Source organism: Biomphalaria glabrata, chromosome 3 (assembly GCF_947242115.1).
Source record: "Biomphalaria glabrata chromosome 3, xgBioGlab47.1, whole genome shotgun sequence".
In the NCBI taxonomy this organism is placed as follows: domain Eukaryota; kingdom Metazoa; phylum Mollusca; class Gastropoda; family Planorbidae; genus Biomphalaria; species Biomphalaria glabrata.
The window spans coordinates 38,973,084-38,994,341 of NC_074713.1; the positions used below are offsets into that span (position 1 = coordinate 38,973,084).

Below are 21,258 nucleotides of genomic sequence, written 5' to 3' on the forward strand. Positions count from 1 at the left end.
GGACTGGACAGAATGATTGCATTTATCTTTTGTTAAAAACGACATTGCTTGATTCTCAACATGTGCTGGGTTTATGAAGAAACTCTGGGAAACCAAAGTCTTTAAATTCAAGTCCCTAGAGCAGTGTTTCTCAAACTGTGTGCCGAGGCACACCAGTGTGCCGCCGAAGATTTGCAGGTGTGCCGCGGGAGTTTTCAGAACGTCACACGTGCAGGCGTTACACAGGTCTGCCTACTCTTAAATTTTTATTTTACGTTAGGATGACATCTCCACTTGCAACGACCAGTAGTAGTAGTGGATCGCTCCATAGTGACGGAAAGGGCTGTTATTTATTCAGGTTATGGAATTTTTTAACTATACATATATTATTATAATGACTCAAATGTAGGCCGCCTTAGCAGACGCACAGCAGTTCTTGAATTGGTAACTATAATAATAAGCGATGCGTTTCATGTAAATTTTTTAGGTGTATGCTAATAATAACAAGTTATCACTAAACCTTATTCATTGTTATTTATGGAGAAATACGTTAGCAAGAATGAAACTGAGAAAGTGTTAAATAAAAATCTAGGAACCAAACGAAGGTACAGCTTTAGCAATAGTTGTTGAAACTATCCTTGGACCCGATGCCGCCGAAAAAGTTAAAAAAGTTCCTTTGTCAAATGATAATATCTCGCGCAGAATTGAAGACTTATCGTCAGATTTACAAGATCAAATCTGCGAACACTTCGACGTGACTGACGATGAAGTGTCTCTGCTGTGGTCTCTTCAAGTTGATGAATCCACTGACGTTAGCGGCAAGCCCAGCTGCTAGCTTCTATTCGGTTCATAAAGGATGAAAAATGTGTCAACAAATTCTTATTTTGCAAAGACTTACCAACTACGACCAAAGGCGAAGATATTTTTAAAGTGGTGAACGAAAACATTTTGCTCTTCACTGTGTCAGCGTTTGCACCGATGGCTGTCCTTCCATGCAGGGAAATAGAAAGGGATTCGTCACTCTTGTGCGTCAAGAAAATCCAAATGTATTAGTTGTTCACTGCATGATCCACAGAGAAGCTCCTTCAAATCTTTACCGAAAGATTTGATGTCTGCTCTGGATCAAGTGATTGAAGTTGAAAACTTCATCAAATCTCGACCGCTTGCATCCCGACTTTTCTCTCAGCTTTGTGAAGCAATGGATTCAGACTACAAATGTCTCCTGTATCACACCAACGTTCGTTGGCTCTCCAGGGGAAAAGTTTTAAAGCGTGTCGTCCAACTCAAGGCTGAACTGATTTCATTCTTGGAGGCTGAAAACAAAAAAGACATTGGATTTTCTATTCATGACAAGATCTGGTGGGTTAAGGTGACATTTCTCTCTGATTTATTTGACAAATTAAATTAATTGAATTTAAGTCTTCAAGGACCATCGGAAACCATCATCACTGCATCCTCAAAACTGAAGTCATTTGGTGAAAAAATTGTCTTTGTGGCAAAGTAAGATCTCGAAAGGAGTCTTCGACTGCTTTCCTACTTACAATGAATTTGCTTCAAATAAAGAAATCACCCCCGAAATTCAGGACACTTTGACACACTTGCAGTCAGCATTGCAGCATTACTTTCCAACAGTTGGAAGTAATGAATATGGATGGGTCAGTTATCCATTTGGAAACAATGAAGCTACAAATCTGACAACTGATGCAGTTCTTAAGTCAAGTTTTGCCGAGAAAAGCCTCGATAAGTTGTGGATTTCAATCAGTAAGTTATATCCTGCAGTTTAAAAGCAATGAAAATAATTCTTCCAATTACATCTTCATGGTTTTGTGAGTTTGGATTTTCAGCATTGACTGAAATCAAATCTAAGAAAAGAGAGAGACTTCTTACAATAGACAATGAAATGCGAGTTTGTTTGTCGACTCTGAAGCCTCGATTAGATCGCATTTGCTCTAAAAAACAACAACAGGCAAACCCTTCACATTAAATGTAATATTTCGAAACAGGTAAAATACTTTTTTTCCTTTGTATTATAAAACAACTGTTGCTCTTCGTGGTGTGCCGCGAAATTTTTGTAGTTTTTTTACTGTGCCGCCAGACAAAAAAGTTTGAGGAACACTGTCCTAGAGGGATTGTATTCTCTTTCACTGAACTATAAAATCTTTAACGAGGACATAGTGACAGACATAGTAAGACATACTAGGGCCTACTAGGTCCCATTAGCAAGCGCCAACCGTTGTGCAAGCCACTAAATCCTATCGTGATCCGATGACTGAAAACAACAAACAACCTCGCACTGCTCATACTAATTATTACTAGTTCCAGAAACTGTTTGATCATGAAGACGTTTAAGTAATAAGATCCCAATGGACACAGTTTGAGACTCGTTGATTTGAAGAATTGGTACCTTGGAAGTTCTCAGTTTCAGTCAAGGTTTCATCCCTGTAGTCTTCATCTGGTCTATTAATAGGCTGAACACTTCGCAACTTACTGATCGACAGATGGAGAAAAAATAGTGAGGGGTGGGGAGGGGGGTATTGTGACAACAGAGGGCAGATAACTCCGCGTGACTCGTAAAGAACTGGCCACTTAATATTTACTTCCCTTGTGCGTGAGGGCGTAGCTGTAATGTGGACATCTTGTTTGCAAAGCGTTTAGCACCAGGGAGCTGGTTTCCCAGGACTAAATAACGATACAATGGGGGGACCGTAGTGGAGGGAGGTAATACTCACTTTTTGTCCACGCACTTCCCGGTGCGCCCCCTTTCCCTGTCCACATCAAACTAAAGCACCAACCTGAGTCCTGTATGTAGTGTGCAAGTGTACAAATGCCTGTCTCTCTTCTGTGTACACATAGTTACACCATAGTCCTGTATGTAGTTTACAAGTGTACAAGTGTCTGTCTCTCTTCTGTGTACACATAGTTACACCATAGTCCTGTATGTAGTGTACACGTGTCTGTCTCTCTCTTCTGTGTACACATAGTTACACCATAGTCCTGTATGTAGTGTACACGTGTCTGTCTCTCTCTTCTGTGTACACATAGTTACACCATAGTCCTGTATGTAGTGTACACGTGTCTGTCTCTCTCTTCTGTGTACACATAGTTACACCATAGTCCTGTATGTAGTGTACACGTGTCTGTCTCTCTCTTCTGTGTACACATAGTTACACCATAGTCCTGTATGTAGTGTACACGTGTCTGTCTCTCTCTTCTGTGTACACATAGTTACACCATAGTCCTGTATGTAGTGTACAAGTGTCTTTTTCTCTTCTGTGTGCACATAGTTACACCATAGTCCTGTATGTAGTGTACAAGTGTCTGTCTCTCTTCTGTGTACACATAGTTACACCATAGTCCTGTTTGTAGTGTACAAGTGTCTGTCTTTCTTCTGTGTACACATAGTTACACCATAGTCCTGTATGTAGTGTACAGGTTTCTTTCTCTCTTCTGTGTACACATAGTTGCACCATAGTCCTGTATGTAGTGTACACGTGTCTGTCTCTCTCTTCTGTGTACACATAGCTACACCATAGTCCTGAATGTAGTGTACACGTGTCTTTCTCTCCCTTCTGTGTGCACATAGCTACACCATAGTCCTGTATGTAGTGTACACGTGTCTTTCTCTCTTCTGTGTACACAGTTACACCATAGTCCTGTATGTAGTGTACACGTGTCTTTCTCTCTTCTGTGTGCACATAGCTACACCATAGTCCTGTATGTAGTGTACAAGTGCCTGTCTCTCTTCTGTGTGCACATAGCTACACCATGAGTTCTATAATTCGTTACTCTGTCTGTGAAGAGTTGGGGATAGTGTCACATCTATTTGGTCAGAGACGATTGCGTGATTTGGTAAGCTCGTATGATAGTGCGCCGGTGTGACAGAACGCTAAACCTCTTAAAGACTCCGAAACGGGGAAATATATGTCAGTGATTATTGACTTATTTTTTTCAAGCGTCCATTTCTGTCACTATCATTGTTCTTCCCACCTACTTCGCCCCTGACCACGAGCGTTTCATTGATGCACATTGAGATGTTGAGGTGTAATAAAAGAGAGACTAATGTATTCATGTGCCCTACGACAGAGACCTATTTAATGATGTGTCCTACGGCAATGGTATATTTATTAATATGCACAACAACAAAGACCTATTTATTTACTACGATTAAGGCCTGTTTATTCAAAGAAACACAATATACCGATATATACTGTAGAGACAGAGCTATATGTGTACTAGTTAAAAATACCTATTTATTCGGACTCGGACTCTTCAAAGAAACAATTAGGCTTTCTTGGAAGACTAAACTGGGGCATAGACTATTTCCGTTTCGAACCCACTTTCTCTCATAATATACATGCCTGATGCTGGGATGTCGAGGCAATAACTGTGGTTGTGAAGAGTTTATTACAGTAGAAAGATCTCGATTTATAAGATCACAAGAAAAACCAAACTGCTTCTTAAGTTTTCTTTATTATAGAGACATCTTCAATGATATATAATTATATCGACGTATATATCTGCTGAAATGATACACGACCATTCCGTAACGGAGAAACACAAGTAATGTTACATAGGCTAGTGCCGAGTTAGTTATTATTTGACCTACATTGAAAAGTTTCTTGAACAAAAGAGTTCGACACAAAAATAAAACGCATTTCAAATGTAGATGTTGATCTGATTGCAGTGGCGTAGTTTTATCTTTGAAATGTTCATGATATTGTGTTTTCTAGATCTATATTATTAGATAAATACCAGACCATTATCAAAAAGATATGCAGAGGATGAGATAGATCATTATAGTATTGACCATCGGCGTAACCATGGCTCAAACGGTGCCTTGCAATCGGACTTTTATTAGAACCCTTGAAACAAAAAGCGAATTTTGCTTGTAAGAATTGACGTTTACGTTGGGCCCCTATCGATCAAATATTTACTTTTTAGAAATCATAACTGAATTAAGTGTAATGGCGCTGATATTGGTCAAAGTTTGTTTGATCCTCCCTGCATTGGAATGCATTTTGTTATTGCCAATATATTGATACCTACCGTTTGATTCGATCTGGTTTTTTACTAAGCTGCTATCAACTCTTTCTGTCTGGTACAAATCTTGTGCACGTTATTTCTCCCTGTTCCTTTTCTAGGATTAAGTTGAAACTTTGCACAATTATTCCTTGACGATGGCAACACATGAATCAATTAAAAAAATGTTTATTAATTAGTGATAATTAAATTAATTTGGATTTTTATAAGAAAGGGAGATAAATCTTGATGTATTGAGAGAGATATATGGAAATAATTGTGCCTTTCTTTCCCTTGTTGTTTTTTTAAAGTATTTTTAGATTTTATTGGTAGTTATTAAATTCAACCTACACATGTTTGGAGGGGGTGCACTATCATATTCTTGACCACGGCCCCACGGCTACCTCGCTCCTCTACTGGGAAGTGATGTCTGTAGAAATGAAAGTTAATATATACACTCACGTCAATACTGAGATAATCGGATTGGTCACGTGATGTGGATGAAAATAGACTTGGCAAAGCTTGTCACGTGATGTGGATGAAAATAGACTTTGCAAAGCTTGTCACGTGTCTCACTGTCGCGAATTGAACCAAGACCAATCGTCATAGTAGGCCTAAACACAGACATGTAACATTGCAACCTGTGGGCAGTTTGGACCAAAACCTGGTGTGACGTGACGACGAGCTATTGGTCTAAACACAGACATGTAACATCGCAACCTGTGGGCAGTTTGGACCAAAACCTGGTGTGACGTGACGACGAGCTATTGGTCTAAACACAGACATGTAACATCGCAACCTGTGGGCAGTTTGGACCAAAACCTGGTGTGACGTGACGACGAGCTATTGGTCTAAACACAGACATGTAACATCGCAACCTGTGGGCAGTTTGGACCAAAACCTGGTGTGACGTGACGACGAGCTATTGGTCTAAACACAGACATGTAACATCGCAACCTGTGGGCAGTTTGGACCTAACCCTGGTGTGACGTGACGACGAGCTATCGGTCTAAACACAGACATGTAGCATCGCAACCTGTGGGCAGTTTGGACCAAAACCTGGTGTGACGTGACGACGAGCTATTGGTCTAAACACAGACATGTAGCATCGCAACCTGTGGGCTGTTTTGACCAAAAGCTGGTGTGACGTGGCGACGAGCTATTGGTCTAAAACTGCCCACAGGTTGCGATGTCGCAGGTCATTGCTCGTGCATACTATAACGACTGGTCTCGTTTGAACAGGAGTGTCTGTCCACTGGTTATTTCATTTCACACTTGTATTGCTGTTCCTTTAAAACTTGATCTTCCTGGTCCTCCACTGGGAAATGGCCGAGTGGTTTATTGTTAAGTCTCCTTTGCACAGGTATGGAGTCGAAACCAATCGGTGTTTTGAGATCCGGTTATTGAAGTCATGAACCTGATGTGAAATACAAAACGCCAAACAAGTCTCTTAAATCGGAAGCAGTGATCAATGACCCAGTTATGAGACTTTAAAAACAACTCACTTGAAAAATAAAATAATAACCTCGTGACGTAATCAGACTTTCCTTTTTGTTTATTCCAATGAGTTGTATCCCAACCAAATGAGCTCCCCTTGGGTTTGTAGCATTCAGCTAACCGCCACTAGTATTATCATTTATCTGCGCGGCCAGAGTCAAAGCTTTTCTCTCCCCTTAACTTCAAGACTCAGTCCTGATTGCGTCCCCTTTGAGTCAGAATTATGCCTCTCTTTTCATTAGTCAATGTCATAACATTCAAACTCAAGGTCAAATAGCAGTGGTGTAGCTAGGGATTTGGAGGCTCGGTTGACCTTGACCTTTCTATGGGCCCCTGCATTTTAACGTTCGACATCATAACATGAGATAATGTACTTAATGAATATACAAGTCTAAATACCAATTGGTATAGTATATTAGTAAAATTTAAAAAAAAAAAAATCTTTTAAATGAATAATACCGTTGTTTATTGGCGAGATAATACACGAGTGACAATTTTCCATTCATATCGCCTCACGTCGTGTTTTCTGTGCAGCAAGGGCATCTATCAATCAATGATCAATGATGTGCAATACTATGGGTCCCCCTCAAGTGGAAACCCAGAAGGATTTAACAATTTCAATACTTAATAAACTGATCGCTTTAGTGTGTTCATTATGAACTCGTTCACGTAATACTAATAAAAAAAAAAGCGAAACAAAATAATAATTAAAATTTAACTTTATCTACTGGTAGGCATTACAGGATTTTCTCCATTTATTGTGTAACTGAACCTAGGGAGGGGTGGAGGGAAGGGTGACGGAAACATTTAATATTAATTTTTATTGTAACATTTCATTCTATGCACCTTTATAATTCTAATTATATGTTCTATTTAAAGATAAAAATTATATTACTTTTAGATTTTACATTTGTACTTAGTCACTACTATGTACAATGACACACACACAAAAATGCCAGTCGTAGCCGGTGGGTAGAATATTGTTGCATATGAAGTGTTTCAGGTCTTCCTTGCTGGAAAAAAACAACAACAGAATCTTTTGTTTAAATTGTATTCAAATATTTCAGAAAATTTTCTTTTACACTTTGCCCACATTAGCTCCCTTTGTTGACATGAAACTGCCTGGCCGTATGTGGGCTCCCAAAATGTTGTCAGATGGTTTGAGTTCCGAAGCAGGACGTTTTGGCGCCGCCGTTTTGGCGCGAAGGACGTTTTGGCGCGAGCCGTTTTGGCGCGAAGGACGCTTTGGCGCGAAATACATTATGTACGTTTATTGTATTATTTCTTTTAAAAGAATTATTCATATCTATGTTTTGCATGAGTGTTTATGTTAAGACATATTTTTCACGTACTAAATGTAAATGTGTGTTTGTTTTTCACATCATTTTCTTTAATTAACATTTTGGCTTGTGTATGTGTGTTTATTAAGAGGCACACTTTTATTTTCAAAAAGGTTTTTTAAGATAATACTTTAAAATTAAAAACAAAATGAAACTATGATTGACTAAAAATTGATGCAATTATTTGTTTATATTAACATTGGTTTATTTAATGACTGTATGGTATCTCCAGCTATACATACCAAACACTTGCTAATAATAAGTACAAATAGAATACATCATATACATGTACCATGTTTCTCAAAATATTGTAAGTATACTTAGACACCATGGTTATTTGCCTAAGTCGCTGGAATTCAAGGGTTCATTAAAAAAAAAAAAGCTAAGTGCTTATTAAATTATTGTCAAATGATATCTCGCGCCAAAACGTCCCGTCGCCAAAACGGCTCGCGCCAAAACGTCCCGTCGCCAAAACGGCGGGGCCAAAACGGCGGCGCCAAAACGTCACGTACCGTTTGAGTTCGGCCTTGAACTTCTTAATTTGTAACTAACAACAGAGATAACTCTTTTCTTAAACATCTCATCGGGCCCCAATAAAAAAACACAACATTTCAGACTTTTTGTATGAAAGAAAACAACTCCCTCCCCCTCCTCCATATAAACATCACCCCTGCCGATACCCCTCATGCCCCCCTTTCTTTATTTTGAAACAATCGAACTGGTCCTACAGAAACTACACACACACACACACACACACACACACACACATTCCCTAGAGCATAAAATGTTGTTGGAAATAAATCAGGCCCGTTGAGTTCCCTTAAAGCCCCATTTCTGGCAGCCAGCAATTCCCTGGAGTCTCAGTTCATCCGGGGGGGGGGGGCCAGATCTGGTCGTAAAAAAAAAATACTGAGCGCCCTGTAACCACTGGACTGGTTCGAGTGGTTGGCCAGGCGTACTCTCAAGGAAATTAGGCAGACAGGAAGGTCGTTTCGCGGATATTTTCCCATTGTTGGTGTGTGTGTGTGTTGGGGGTGGGAGGGTCGGATGGACACTTCTCTCAATGGTTTGGGCCCAGAGTCCGAATGATTCAACTTGTTTTTTTTTATTTTGTGACAAAGAGACGAGGGTTGCCACTAGGTCTAGTATGTTAGAACAAGTCTAGTCAATACTGACTATAGATACCGAACTTGGGCTGTAGGTACGGTTCAATAGACTTAGAAATCAGTTTGTCCAGGTAACGGAGAAGTTCAATAGTTTAATATGTCTTTGTATTTTCAGTTATACAAATTCTTCCATGTTGCCGGAGACTATCGTTTCAATGGAGAAATAACCATAATCCTCTAAGAAATAAAACATTTCCGAAAGGGAATAGCCGCTACTAGTTGTGTGTGGTCTGTCTGTCCTTCCGTCCGTCCGTCCGGTTTAGATCTCAAACTAGAAAAAGAAAATGAAAATCGGACATCATATCTTACATCATTCAAAGTTCTGATGCAACGGCTACTTTTTTTTCACCAGCGAATCCTGGTTAATACTGGGTTTTTTTAATTTCGGGATCTTTTGGGCGCCTCTGAGTCCAACAACCTCTGATGGGTACCTGACATTAGTTGGGGAAAAGTAAAGGTTGGTCGTTGTGCTGGCCACATGACACCCTCGTTAACCGTAGGCCACAGAAACAGATAACCTTTACATCATCTGCCCTATAGACCACAATGTCTGGGGTGGAACTATTAGTGAATTCGATGGGGGTCGTCTCTGTGTTTGTGTAAGAACAGAAACTCTCTGTGTAATCTTGTGAATCCATAAGTTGAAACAATATTAAGAAAATATTTTCATTGTCTTTTATTTCGATCTATTGCTGGATTTTGTAGAGACTCTAAACATTATTGCAGACAGATCTGACTCTAAACATTATTGCAGACAGCTCTGACTAGAATGACCTCAGTTTGAACTGCTCCAGGTGACTTGGCGACTGTTTGGGTGTAATGTATGGGGGCAGGGTGTGTGTGTGCAACGTAGTGAGCTGCGGGTGCTGGGCGGAGATATAAAACCACAAAAAAGTTACCATAAAACCCGCGTGCTTGAATTTAATGCATTCAGTCTTGTTTTCGGGTTGATTTGCATAATTTATTTATAGCATGCGGGAGTTCAACCAAAGTTCAGCTCTAGGATAAACAGGAGGATCTGAGGTCAGAGACAAATCAGAAAGCGTTTACCTACATACAAATAGAATTTATTTTGTGACATTTGATGGAAGGAAATAGGAAAAGAAAAAAGCAAAGAAAATATGAAGCAAGTGAGAGACTGATGAGTGTTGGGAGTAGTTGGGAGAGAGGGAGGGAGAGCCAAAGAGAGAGAGAGAGAGAGAGAGATGATGTGTGAGCGGTGAGAGAAAGAGAGTGCGAGATTGAGTCAGATGAACAGTGAGAAAGTGAGAATGAGACAGAGAGAGTTTTCATGAAAATAAGAAAAAAAATTAGAAAACAAAAAAGAAAGACTAAAAAATTAGAAAACAAAAAAGAAAGACTAAAAAATTAGAAAACAAAAAAGAAAGACTAAAAAATTAGAAAACAAAAAAGAAAGACTAAAAAATTAGAAAACAAAAAAGAAAGACTAAAAAATTAGAAAACAAAAAAGAAAGACTAAAAAATTAGAAAACAAAAAAGAAAGACTAAAAAATTAGAAAACAAAAAAGAATTGATCAACAAAACAAGAAAGATATCACCAGGGAGAGATTTGATTCTTGTAGGTCACATTTTGATTTAATCATGTCGAATCAAAATACATCTACAGTCTACTGTTGACAATTATCTTTTATACATTTTAACCACACATTTGTTTTCTCTCTGATTCTCATTTATTTATTATCATTCTATAAATAACTTTGCCACGTGACCCTATCACTTCCCAGAAGCAAACAGAATCCCACAAAGTATCAAAAATCTGTCACACCAATCGGACGTAGGCGGGAATCTCTACAGCAAAGATGTCACATTCATTTTTGTCACGCAGGAAGTCTTTGGGAAACAGTTCTATGGATATGTCTGTCGAGTTGTCCATAAACAATTCATAACGGTTTTAGTGGTAAATAGTTTCCAGAACATTTGACATCAAACCATTTGGTCTTGTTTTAAGGTGTGAACTTTAGGGGGAGGTCAAAGGTGAGGCTTAGCAAAATAAAAATCTGAATAGGGTTGATAGGAGGGATAGGAATGTTGATAGGAGGGATAGGAATGTTGATAGGAGGGATAGGAATGTTGATAGGAGGGATAGGAATGTTGATAGGAGGGATAGGAATGTTGATAGGAATGTTGATAGGAATGTTGATAGGAATGTTGATAGGAATGTTGATAGGAGGGATAGGAATGTTGATAGGAATGTTGATAGGAATGTTGATAGGAGGGATAGGAATGTTGATAGGAGGGATAGGAATGTTGATAGGAGGGATAGGAATGTTGATAGGAGGGATAGGAATGTTGATAGGAATGTTGATAGGAGGGATAGGAATGTTGATAGGAGGGATAGGAATGTTGATAGGAGGGATAGGAATGTTGATAGGAGGGATAGGAATGTTGATAGGAATGTTGATAGGAGGGATAGGAATGTTGATAGGAGGGATAGGAATGTTGATAGGAATGTTGATAGGAATGTTGATAGGAATGTTGATTGGAATGTTGATAGGAGGGATAGGAATGTTGATAGGAATGTTGATAGGAATGTTGATAGGAATGTTGATAGGAGGGATAGGAATGTTGATAGGAGGGATAGGAATGTTGATAGGAGGGATAGGAATGTTGATAGGAGGGATAGGAATGTTGATAGGAATGTTGATAGGAGGGATAGGAATGTTGATAGGAATGTTGATAGGAATGTTGATAGGAGGGATAGGAATGTTGATAGGAATGTTGATAGGAATGTTGATAGGAATGTTGATAGGAATGTTGATAGGAGGGATAGGAATGTTGATAGGAATGTTGATAGGAATGTTGATAGGAGGGATAGGAATGTTGATAGGAGGGATAGGAATGTTGATAGGAGGGATAGGAATGTTGATAGGAGGGATAGGAATGTTGATAGGAATGTTGATAGGAGGGATAGGAATGTTGATAGGAGGGATAGGAATGTTGATAGGAGGGATAGGAATGTTGATAGGAGGGATAGGAATGTTGATAGGAATGTTGATAGGAGGGATAGGAATGTTGATAGGAGGGATAGGAATGTTGATAGGAATGTTGATAGGAATGTTGATAGGAATGTTGATTGGAATGTTGATAGGAGGGATAGGAATGTTGATAGGAATGTTGATAGGAATGTTGATAGGAATGTTGATAGGAGGGATAGGAATGTTGATAGGAGGGATAGGAATGTTGATAGGAGGGATAGGAATGTTGATAGGAGGGATAGGAATGTTGATAGGAATGTTGATAGGAGGGATAGGAATGTTGATAGGAATGTTGATAGGAATGTTGATAGGAGGGATAGGAATGTTGATAGGAGGGATAGGAATGTTGATAGGAGGGATAGGAATGTTGATAGGAATGTTGATAGGAGGGATAGGAATGTTGATAGGAGGGATAGGAATGTTGATAGGAATGTTGATAGGAGGGATAAGAATGTTGATACTTTAATTTAATACACACACACAAACTGGGGAGGGGGTAATTGGGGCAATTATATTTTACACGCTGTTACGTGTATAAGGCAAATAGACAAAGATTTATTTCTAGTTGAACTTGCTGTGTGATTTACTTAGTTGAACTTGCTGTGTGATTTACGTAGTTGAACTTGCTGTGTGATTTACTTAGTTGAACTTGCTGTGTGATTTACTTAGTTGAACTTGCTGTGTGATTTACTTAGTTGAACTTGCTGTGTGATTTACTTAGTTCAACTTGCTGTGTGATTTACTTAGTTGAACTTGCTGTGTGATTTACTTAGTTGAACTTGCTGTGTGATTTACTTAGTTAAACTAGCTGTGTGATTTACTTAGTTGAACTTGCTGTGTGATTTACGTAGTTGAACTAGCTGTGTGATTTACGTAGTTGAACTAGCTGTGTGATTTACTTAGTTGAACTTGCTGTGTGATTTACTTAGTTAAACTAGCTGTGTGATTTACTTATTTGAACTTGCTGTGTGATTTACGTAGTTGAACTAGCTGTGTGATTTACGTAGTTGAACTAGCTGTGTGATTTACGTAGTTGAACTAGCTGTGTGATTTACTTAGTTGAACTTGCTGTGTGATTTACGTAGTTGAACTAGCTGTGTGATTTACGTAGTTGAACTTGCTGTGTGATTTACTTAGTTGAACTTGCTGTGTGATTTACTTAGTTGAACTTGCTGTGTGATTTACTTAGTTGAACTAGCTGTGTGATTTACTTAGTTGAACTTGCTGTGTGATTCACTTAGTTGAACTTGCTGTGTGATTCACTTAGTTGAACTAGCTGTGTGATTAACTTAGTTGAACTAGCTGTGTGATTTATTTAGTTGAACTAGCTGTGTGATTCACTTAGTAACTGAAACCAAGGAAACGCCTATGACGAACTGTAAGGGAAATATTTTTAAAAATTGACTTTTCTCCACTAACGATGTTCCAAAGTTGAAATCCCAGGGATTGAAACACTAGGCTAGACACAGATATATGACATGTATTGATACAGGCTTGACACAGATATATGACATGTATTGATACAGGCTAGACACAGATATATGACATGTATTGATACAGGCTAGACACAGATATATGACATGTATTGATACAGCCTAGACACAGATATATGACATGTATTGATACAGGCTAGACACAGATATATGACATGTATTGATACAGGCTAGACACAGATATATGACATGTATTGATACAGGCTAGACACAGATATATGGCATGTGTTGATACAGGCTAGACACAGATATATGACATGTATTGATACAGGCTAGACACAGATATATGACATGTATTGATACAGGCTAGACACAGATATATGACATGTATTGATACAGGCTAGACACAGATATATGACATGTATTGATACAGCTAGACACAGATATATGACATGTATTGATACAGCTAGACACAGATATATGACATGTATTGATACAGCTAGACACAGATATATGACATGTATTGATACAGGCTAGACACAGATATATGGCATGTATTGATACAGCTAGACACAGATATATGACATGTATTGATACAGGCTGGACACAGATATATGACATGTATTGATACAGCTAGACACAGATATATGACAAATATTTATACATGGGATGCACAGATGTTATGGAGTGTGTGTGTGTGTTTCTATGGTGACGGTGAAAAGAGGTTAGTGATTGGTTGTGAATTGTGCAAGATAAATGGCTTTGTCGTCAGTGGTATTAGATAAGGGAGACGACTCCATAATGCCAGACTGAAAAAGACGTACTATTGTAGTGAGTTACATATTGATCAGAATACCATTTGACATTATGACTAAAGTCTACTACATTTTGATCAGAATACCATTTGACATTATGACTAAAGTCTACTACATTTTGATTTCATTGCATCCCAAGTTATTATTGTAATAAAAGTTCTATTTGGTTCTGTTCACCAAGAATTTATTACAAGTTACTTCAAGTTGTATAAGTTTTGGCTATAATACGCCTACATCTGTTTAGATGTCTACCGGCTATCTGCAACCAAATGTTAAGAAGCGTCCACAACAACAAAGAGAATACACATCTGGGATACATATAATACATTTCAGCTTTTTCTGCAGCAACAGATATCGGGCCATACGTTGAGAGTTATTGTATGCTTCAATATTTTAAAACGTTTTAGACGGATTAGTTACCTAGATTGTAACTTAACATTTGCTCAAACTTCCAATATATCAGAATGTGTAATTGGATAAGGGGTGGCCCGTTTGCTCTAACGAGCCAAATCAATGTTAAGTCCTACATTAACATTCCTAGTGATGGCCGCCTTCCCTTCGTGACATCCGACCGTTAAACCCCTCATCACGTGATACAATCACAAGTCGGCTTGGCGTGAACGGGGGCGTCAATAGAGGGAGCGCCTAACCCTGCTCGCAGCACCGACGAAACGCCCCATAATTTTCAGACAATGAAGCCGCCCCTGGCTTTATCTTGTTGTGGGATTCTCTCTGCGATTTCATCTACGTCCAGGACATTGATACAACCGGCAACATGTCTGCCGCACTATCTGACTCAACCATCTCGATTGCCTGGTGCGGGTTTGCAGTCGGGACGTTTGCGTTATTGATAATATCAGGGGTTAGGGTTAGGGTTAGTGGCGGACAAGGTCTAGACATATTTTATAGTCCCTCCTTTTTAAACACATAACTTTAAGTAGAACATAAAACTTTTTTTTTCTTTTAAGGTTATCCAATATTTCTCTCTCTTCCTCTCTCTCTCTTTTTCACTCTTTCTTTATCTTTCTATCTCTCTTTCCCTCTCTCACTCTTTCTCTCTCTCTCTCTCTCTACCTCTTTTTCTATTTCTCTCTTTCTCTCTCTCCTTCTCTCTCTCTCTTTCTCTCTCTCCTTCTCTCTCTCTCTCTTTCTCTCTCTCTCTCTTTCTTTCAAAGTATAAAGTTCTACTTCTCTAGCTTTTGGTACATGTTTCGTACTTGTTACATTTAAAGTTGGCATACTATGCACCTTGTCACTTGTGGTGATTTATCACAAGTTATAGCCAGCGCTCTACATTGCATTTATCTTCCGGAAACGCTCGAAAGTCACAGAAATGGGCTGGGGGTGGGGGGAACCCACCTTTCCAGACTCTCTAATTTGTGCTCGTGAATTTCACGGGCTATTGTTAGCGCCCTTCTAGAATGCTCTTAGAGGGTGGTGCTATTAGCAATGCTGACTTGATTCCCGACCAGAGTGTCCAGTGCACCGGGAAAAAAAAAGAAATTAATTTAATTAGAACTACATTTCTAAAACAAAACGTCTGCATTAAACATATATATATATATACTAGACATATGTTACCCGCGACCCGCGGGTCTTTATTTGCGCATTACTGTCGATATAGTCACTGAGAGTGTTTTGTAAACAATTAAACGAAATAATAATGTAATAAGTAAAGCGAATGTGTCAATGTAAAAATAGTGTGAATACTGTGAATGAAGCTATTAAATCAAAATAGCTAATAGGCTTAATTAAATCCATTTTTTTTTCAAATTAAAACATTTGCTTGTAGGCCTACATATATTTGATTAAAATTTGAGATGAATAGACTAAATTTTGTATGTTCATGTGTATAAAGTATAAAGTAGATCTTGAGGTAGACGTAGATCTAAATCTACATTAATCTAGAGTTCTGTGCTGCGCATGCGTGAACTTTTTTTCATGAATGAATATAGGCCTATCTCAACACGGCTACGCAGCTTTAGCGAACAGCGAACGAATGTATTAAAAATGCTTTAGAAAAACAAATTTGAATGTTAATTTGATTAAAATATCAAATGAATGGACAATAATTAGTATGTTTATGTGTTAAAGCATAAAACTATCTTTGCGAAAAGAAGTTTTATCATCTTAGAGTTCAGTAAGAGTTTTAGACCTAGGCCTAGAAATAGACTCAGACCTCAGAAGAGAGATGTGTTAATGTGTAACCATTTGGTAATGTCTAATGAAAGAATGTTCGCCAGGAAATCTGTAGATATCAGCAACTAATTTATGTAAAAAATGCTTTTGAATAATCTAGTGGATTGGATTTATATGTATGTTAAACTTAGCTAATGATCCTTTCACGTTATTTCTCTTTCGCTACGAAAATAAAATTAGGTTTGCGAAAATGGGTTTACCCGAAGTCGATACATTCTTATCTATTAAAAACGAAAAGAGCGATAGCTTTGTTAAATGAATGGGATTATAAAGTGAACAATTAAACGAAATTATATTTAGTACGCGATTCATGAATGAATATAGATCTAGGCCTATATCAACTCGGTTTCGCAGCTTTCGTAGGCGAATGTAGCTTTAGAAAACCAAATTTGAATGTTTATTTGATCAAAATATGAAATGAATGGACTTTGATTAATATGTTTATGTGTTAAAGTATAAAACTATATGTGCGAAGAGAAGTTTTATCATCTTAGAGTTGAATTAGAGTTTTAGATCTAGGGATGGGATTATAAAGTAAACAATTAAACGAATTAATATTTAGTACGCGATTCATTACTGAATTGTCTAATGAAAGAATGTTCGTCAGGAAATCTGTAATCACAGATATAAGGAACTAATTAATGTAAAAAATGCTTTTGAAACACAAAATTGAAGGTTAATTTTATTATATAATGAAATCAATGGATCTTCTTTTGTCTTTTCATGTGTCAAAGTAAAAAACTATCTGCGCAAAGTGTATTTCTTAAAATTAGATCTAGGTCTAAATCCTTTCTATCTTTTCTCATGTCAACATTGTAGACATGGCCTAGATCCATAAAATACTATAGCTGTAATAGAGTCGGACAACTTTATTTTTTTTTTGAGGGTCTTACATTTGTTTTAGGGCTACAATACATTCACTAAGGTCTAAGTTGGTACCCAAGGAACATTCCTGCCTAGTTTTATCAAGATTGGTCAAGCGGTTTTGATGTCTATAAGTAACATACATACATACATACATACATACATACATACATACCCCTCACATTCTACTTTATAATATAGATATAATACTGACTCGGTCTAGTCACTAAGTTGAAAGTGTTAGCAAGATCTTTCTGTTCAGTTAAAATGAACATTTGTGTCTTTGCAGACGACTGAGCTATGGAGAGAGGCCCGCCCATAAGATCGGGAATTCCCACATACCATGGTGCTCGTCCCCCGCCGTCCGGACAAGACAGGCCGGTTGGAGTTTACACATCTCAGTCAACACCCCGGTCTGACAGTGGGCACGGCTCATCCTGGAAGGACAAACCTAATGCCAATCACCAACTGCCCCCGCGACCGACGGGAAACGGCCTGGCCATCTCGAATGGATCTTCAGATCTCCAAGGAATCAGGGCGACCAGGCCTGGACAGGGAGAGTATGCCATCTCTTCTAGGCACGGTCGTGCGGCACAGGACACCGGACAGGCGACTCAATGTCACTCTCAAAATAAACTTCGGCCACCGACTGGACGTCCGGTGGCGCGTAATGGACAACAGGTCAGTTGAAGTTTAGTTTATTCAATAACTTAGCGCCACTTTGAATGTTGAATGTTAAATGTGAAATGTCCTGCTATGTATGAAAGGTCCTGCTAAGTCTGAAAGGTAATGCTATGTAGGAAAGGTCCTGCTAATTTTTAAAGGTCCTGCTAAGTAGGAAAGGTTCTGCTATGTAGGAAAGGCTCTACTATGTAGGAAAGGTCCTACTTTTTTTAAGGGTCCTGCTAAGTAGGAAAGGTCCTGTTAACGTATTAAAGGTCCTGCTAAGTAAGAAAGGTTCTGCTATGTAGGAAAGGTCCTGCTAAGTTGGAAAGGTTCTGCCAGGTTCTTAAAAAGTAATGTTTCCCTTTCAGACCTTTCCATACGTTCAAACTCTTCAACGAGCTTTGAGCCCGAGACGCCTCGGTCCGGAAGCCAAGCGCTGAACCACTCAGCCACTACATCCCATAATACAAGCCAATTTTTATGGAGCTCCAGGAGACGAAGTGTTATGTATCTCAATATCGTCATTGAAATACTTCTTCAAAGTAACACTAATGTAGTATCGATGCGCGAATTAATTTTTTTTTGTCCAAGAAATGTTTCTGTTTCTTATAAGATATCGACATCGTTCTCGATGATACTTAGATTCGCCCAGGTCCTTGACTCCTTGTTATTTTGTTACGTCTTTCTGTTTAACCTTCTCTTAGTGCGTTATTAAGTAATGTTTGTGAGTATCGATTCCCCCCAAAAGTACTCGATACACTAGACTGGAGTGTCACATAAAAAAATGTAGATTCGACTCCATAAACGCAGACGTGAAAGAAGTGCTTTTTGACATCTGAAGTTGAGAGGGTAAAACATTGTCGCCCATCAGGTCTAGAGAGTAATAATTAATTTATATCGATTCCGATTGGCTTACGCATCTTTCCAGTACAACGACTTCCGGTCTGATCATCGACTTTTCGCAAAGCAGCCATTTTTAGTGGGCGTATAATTTGTAACCAGGCGATGTCTGATCAGTTTCCAGACGATGCCGGTGTGCAGTAGTTCTCAGCTTCTCAATAACATGATGCCAATATGCGCGGATGGTGTGTCGCTGTTGTTCTATAATTGTGTGTGTGTGAATTTTATTTCTCTGCGCGCTAGACCGTCGTGAGGTCGACATCTTTTGTAATTGTCACTGGTTTTGTGGGGGAGGGTGGAGCGCTCAGGACAAGATGGTGGGAGGGGGTGCTTCATATAATAGCGACTGATCACGCAAGACTGGGTCACGCTTGGTTGACTATCTGATGGTCGGGCCGTGTCTTTGTGAATGCCACATCGTTTAGTATAGCAGTGACATAATGTTCTCGTAGTGACATTGTGACGTGTGACACTGGCAATGACACTGACTGAATTGTTCTGGCACTTGGAGTCGTATTTTTTTTTTATAAATGGCATCGCCTTTAAATAATTAATAAAGTTATCTCATTACCTCCAACATAATAATGAGAATGCAGAAGAAGAACTCATACAAAAAATAGCGGGACATGTAGAGAGAGAGAGAGAGAGAGAAACAGTGACAGATGCAGATAGACATGGAGAAAAATAGAGAGAGACAAGAGACACTGAAAGAAAGAAAGACAAGAGACAGAGACACTGTTATACAAAGAGATGCAGAGAGAGAGAGAGAGACAGAAATAGAGAGAGACAGAGAGAGCGAGCGAGAGAGATAGAGAGACAGGGAGACAGATAGAGAGACAGCGAGAGAGAGACTGGAAGCAACTAAGAGAGGTAGACCCAGTCAGAATGGTCAATTTATATAGACAGACATGGTCACCTCAAGTCGCTGAAACGAATTTTGGACAGCTGCAGACTTCCAAAAACTGCAGTTCAAATAGAAGCGCTTATAAGGTCACGTGATACACGTCATAGAACTGAGAAATATATGTCATAGAACTGAGAAATATATGTCATAGAACTGAGAAATATATGTCATAGAACTGAGAAATATATGTCATAGAACTGAGAAATATATGTCATAGAACTGAGAAATATATGTCATAGAAGTGAGAAATTTACAAGAAATTGATTTCATAAAATGAACAAATATATGAATATGTGTGTGTGTGTGTGTGTGTGAGAGAGAGAGAGAGAGGGGGGGGAGGGGTAAGAATGACCCACTTTTACAGGAGGTTCTCATTCTCTCTCTACAGGTCACTTCATCAGACAGGAACGTCATAGGCTGTGAGTCAACGGACCCATCCGTAGCTCAAACTCCAGGTGTTGACTACACTAACCACGCTGAACAGCAAAATCATTCAGCCATGGCTAATGATACAAGTTCCAGTCCATTGGTTGGAGACACGGGCAGCTACCCTTCCACTCAACACAAGGGCGAAACTGGCGCCCAGGAGACACTCTACGCCACTTTCGACCAAACGGCTTCCGGCATGGAGTGTCACAAAATGGCGCCCATCTCGGATAAGGATTACCCCATCCGGGGCACTATGTGCCCGCTAACCAACACGGTGGCCGTCAAGAGATCTCTGGGCCCGGTCGACGAGGTGTCTTTCGTTTTCGGGCGCCCGGCCTCTCCCAGCTCTAGCGACCAGATTGTCGGATCGCCCACAAAGAGGTACGCCCATCAAGGTATGGTCAGGTGCCTGAGCCCTTCGGCCGGGCGTTACATTGGCGGGCACTACTCGGCGCGGCCCCTGTCACCCAGCAGCGACGTGCTGCCTATGAAGACCAGGATGGGGGCTTGCGCCGCCCGCCGGGTGCTCTCGCCACCTCCAAAGCTAGGAGTAGGTACCGCGCAGGAGGCCAGGATCCACCACCAGGGAGGGATATGCTGTGAGCAGTGCAATGGGTGCTTGGTGGAGCTGAAACGCCAGGCTTTAAGATTGATGTTTCCTGACAATGGAGGCGAGAGTGACCACCTAGCCCAGGTAAGTGACACTTGTGACCTCTGACCTGTAGTGTGATCAACTCATATGCCCTCGTCTCTCTTAAAGTACGTCCACCACTGCATGTAGGATGAATGAATAATCGCGACACACTGCTAGAGGCTGTTTTAGACTTTCAAAAGTATTGCACTAACGTAGACAACTGTCACGCTGATAGAGCGTGATCTTGTCACGTTGTGATGGTCACGTTAGGTGGTGCGGGTTTTGTACGAATAGATCACAGAAACACCATTCCCAATTGAAACGTGAACAATCATTAAAATGGATCTAGAAAAAGAACAGACACAAGAATATCTGTAAATAGCAATAACGATAAAATAGAATTGATTAGAGATTTAT

At 39.4% G+C, this 21,258-nt stretch overlaps 2 protein-coding genes across 3 annotated transcripts in view; one reads left to right on the top strand and one right to left on the bottom strand.

Moving 5' to 3' along the window:
* Nucleotides 1–21,258, top strand: part of LOC106057963 (kinesin-like protein KIF26A) — a 307,846-nt gene that overhangs the window by 19,763 nt on the left and 266,825 nt on the right. For both annotated transcript variants that reach the window (XM_013215332.2, XM_013215331.2), the window contains exons 3-4: nucleotides 17,598–17,989; nucleotides 20,167–20,901. In XM_013215332.2, the coding sequence (XP_013070786.2) occupies nucleotides 17,609–17,989; nucleotides 20,167–20,901 (1,116 nt within the window). In that variant the 5' untranslated portion in view covers nucleotides 17,598–17,608. The remainder of the gene's footprint in view (nucleotides 1–17,597; nucleotides 17,990–20,166; nucleotides 20,902–21,258) is intronic.
* Nucleotides 10,966–15,049, bottom strand: LOC129925084 (uncharacterized). The gene is made up of 2 exons (XM_056023436.1): nucleotides 14,994–15,049; nucleotides 10,966–12,457 (listed from the first exon to the last, which is right to left on the bottom strand). The coding sequence occupies exons 1-2, from the start codon at nucleotides 15,047–15,049 to the stop codon at nucleotides 10,966–10,968; spliced, it is 1,548 nt and encodes a 515-aa protein (XP_055879411.1).